The sequence below is a fragment of the Montipora capricornis genome, chromosome 3 (assembly GCF_036669925.1).
Source record: "Montipora capricornis isolate CH-2021 chromosome 3, ASM3666992v2, whole genome shotgun sequence".
Classification (NCBI taxonomy): Eukaryota; Metazoa; Cnidaria; class Anthozoa; order Scleractinia; family Acroporidae; genus Montipora; species Montipora capricornis.
Genome location: NC_090885.1, coordinates 31,539,594 through 31,542,093, shown reverse-complemented (window position 1 = coordinate 31,542,093; position 2,500 = coordinate 31,539,594). Strand labels below are relative to the sequence as shown.

At 40.9% G+C, this 2,500-nt stretch overlaps 1 protein-coding gene across 1 annotated transcript in view; it reads right to left on the bottom strand.

The window, feature by feature from the left end:
* Positions 1-943: 943 nt before the first annotated feature.
* Positions 944-2,500, bottom strand: part of LOC138040089 (EF-hand calcium-binding domain-containing protein 6-like) — a 25,710-nt gene continuing 24,153 nt past the window's right edge. Inside the window, exons 13-14 of the mRNA XM_068885878.1 lie at positions 1,963-2,061; positions 944-1,382 (exon numbers count right to left, since the gene is read on the bottom strand). Of these exons, the coding sequence (XP_068741979.1) occupies positions 1,209-1,382; positions 1,963-2,061 (273 nt within the window). The 3' untranslated portion in view covers positions 944-1,208. The remainder of the gene's footprint in view (positions 1,383-1,962; positions 2,062-2,500) is intronic.

The window sequence follows — 2,500 nt, the reverse complement described above, 5'->3', positions numbered from 1 at the left end:
AGTGTAAATTTAAAACGTCCCTTCGGAGGGAAATGTATCAACCAAGTCAGCAGGATGGACATTTGACTCTGGTTTGTTTATACCGAAAATTGGACAAGAAGACATCAAACACAGGGGAAAAAAGGACAATGTAGAAAAGCTCTTTGTATGTCCCAATCTCGAAAATGCACACTAAGTTTAAGCCGGGTCGTGGTCGGTAAAGTAATAAAACAGGGTCTACGTAAACTCACAACTAACAGTTCGCAAAGAGCAATTGCAAGAACTGGAGAGCGTGAAACATTGCAGCCAACAGGCCCTATCACACTATATCGACCGAAAAATACTAACGAAAACTGACTTTTGAGAACACATCGAGTTGAAAACGCCTGTACTTTTTCAGTGACAAGTGAATTCAAAACCTGTGGAAAGCGATGACGTCACACCTTAGAAAGCATTTGTAGCAATGGGTAAAAAAATGAATTGCAAAACGTAGGATAACTATTTTGTAATCCGTTTTTTCCACCGTCTTGTGAGTGTTTTGAAAAAGATAGGTAAAAATAACCATAATCATAATCATAATCATTTGTCTTCGAAGTGATGAAAACGTAGAATTTCAAAAAGACGTTATAGCTGATGGGCAATCTCGACCCCAGAGCTTTTCTCTTTTGCACATGACTGAGGGCAAGAAAACCTCTGAGGAACCCAGAAACAAAGTGTCTTCTCACTAGTTTTGGTGAAGAACAATGAAAAGTGTCTCTGATTGGTGCATTCATGTTAGCACTAAAAGAACCTTACGGCTCATGTCCTCCTGCATTCTCCTACATAGGGTTTCCCAGTTGCATGGGTTTGTGCATCGGAATTACACCCGGGAATTACACATGGCATGACTCTTGTCCAAGAGAACGAGCAAGTGCCTTGATGGGACCGAACCTCTTGTAAATAGTAAATGAAAACAAAGACAACATTTTCAACATTAATTACGCATTTACTGTTACTAGCATTCAATGAATTCACAGTGCTTCGTTTTTATAATGCACTGTAAAACGAAAGGTTACTTTAAAAGTCAGTGCTTTCATATCATTTCATATGTACAACGTATGAGAATAGCTGAAGAATACGCTGCTAATTAAAAGTCTTGCTATTTTTTAAAGCGATGTTTATTTTTCTCTGTACATGCCAGTCCCTCAGAATCCACATTTGTCAGCAAACAACGCAGAGCACTGAACCTGTCACTCGAGGTGCGCTCTGAGGAAATCGTTGTAATAAATCTTCCCTGTGATGTGTTTATCGTAATATGAAAACAAGTGAAAGAATTCTTCTTCGTTCAAGTCGATCTTGAACTTTCTCATCATTTGCCTGAACTGGAGCAGTGTGCACGTGCCCGATCCAATCTTGTCTAGGGTCTGAGTGAGAAAATGAATGAGCTTAGAACACAATTATTATGGTTGCCGCTGTCATGGAAAAATGGAGGAAATACAGAAATTCTGCCCAAAAGTCAGTGAAACGTCAATTTTATTTTGTTTTTAGGATATTAGGTTTAAGAAGGAGATTCCTTGTCAATTGTAGCTAATCCCGTTTCAAAAAATCGCCGCAGATGAATTGATTTATGTGTTTTCATTGTTATCTTCATTTTCCGCGGATTCGTCCTGGATGGTCAGTGAAAAGTCAGGGAATTTATCCCATCCTTCTAAGTGCCAACCCTGATTATAGCAACAGAACCTAACAAAAAGTTCAAGCGTGTGCCAATATTTCTTGCGCTAATGCTTGCGCTGAAAGGGCAAACCAATAGCGAGGTTTACAAAAGACAGTTATAACTCACGTGATCAGCTGCCTTACTTTCCGCCGAAGCAAACCGAAACTCATTCGTGGAAAAAGATTTAATTCCAGAGGAAACGTTTTGGTTTCATAACGTAGCGGGTTTCTGGTTTTTCGTCACTTCAGCGACATCACCCGAAAATGTTTTATGACCGTCATTTGTCTTACCCTGAATGCTCTCCTCATTTCCTTCCAATCGCGGCGCACTGGGGCACGTAGGCTGGCCATAAGCTCAATCAGCCTATCACTCATTATCCCTGGGCTTGTCTTTTGAAACAAAACACAGTCAGTGAAACAAGTTAGTGCACGTTATGACTTGAGACAAAGGGGGTTACATCCGAATTCATTTGCGAGAAAGTATTGCTGCAATATTATTGTTGCGAGCGGGACACAGTCGCCTCTGATGCAAGTAATTTTCTCTTCCCCGAAGGCTCTATCTCCAATTGGCGCGTTGAAATCACAAGCGCCGTTGCTTGTTGCAAGATTCCGTATCCAGTCAGTGACATTTCTAAACATTTTCGGGAATATCCTTCACTTTTCAGGACAGCCGATGTAAAGCAACTCCCCCTCTGCATGCCGCAATGCCTCGGACTCTTAACATGGGTGATTCGACCGAAAAAAATACTCTCACATCACCGGCATTCTTGCACAGTGTTTTGCGAGAGGATTATCGAAACCGTTCACAAAAAACCTTGACAATGAGTGA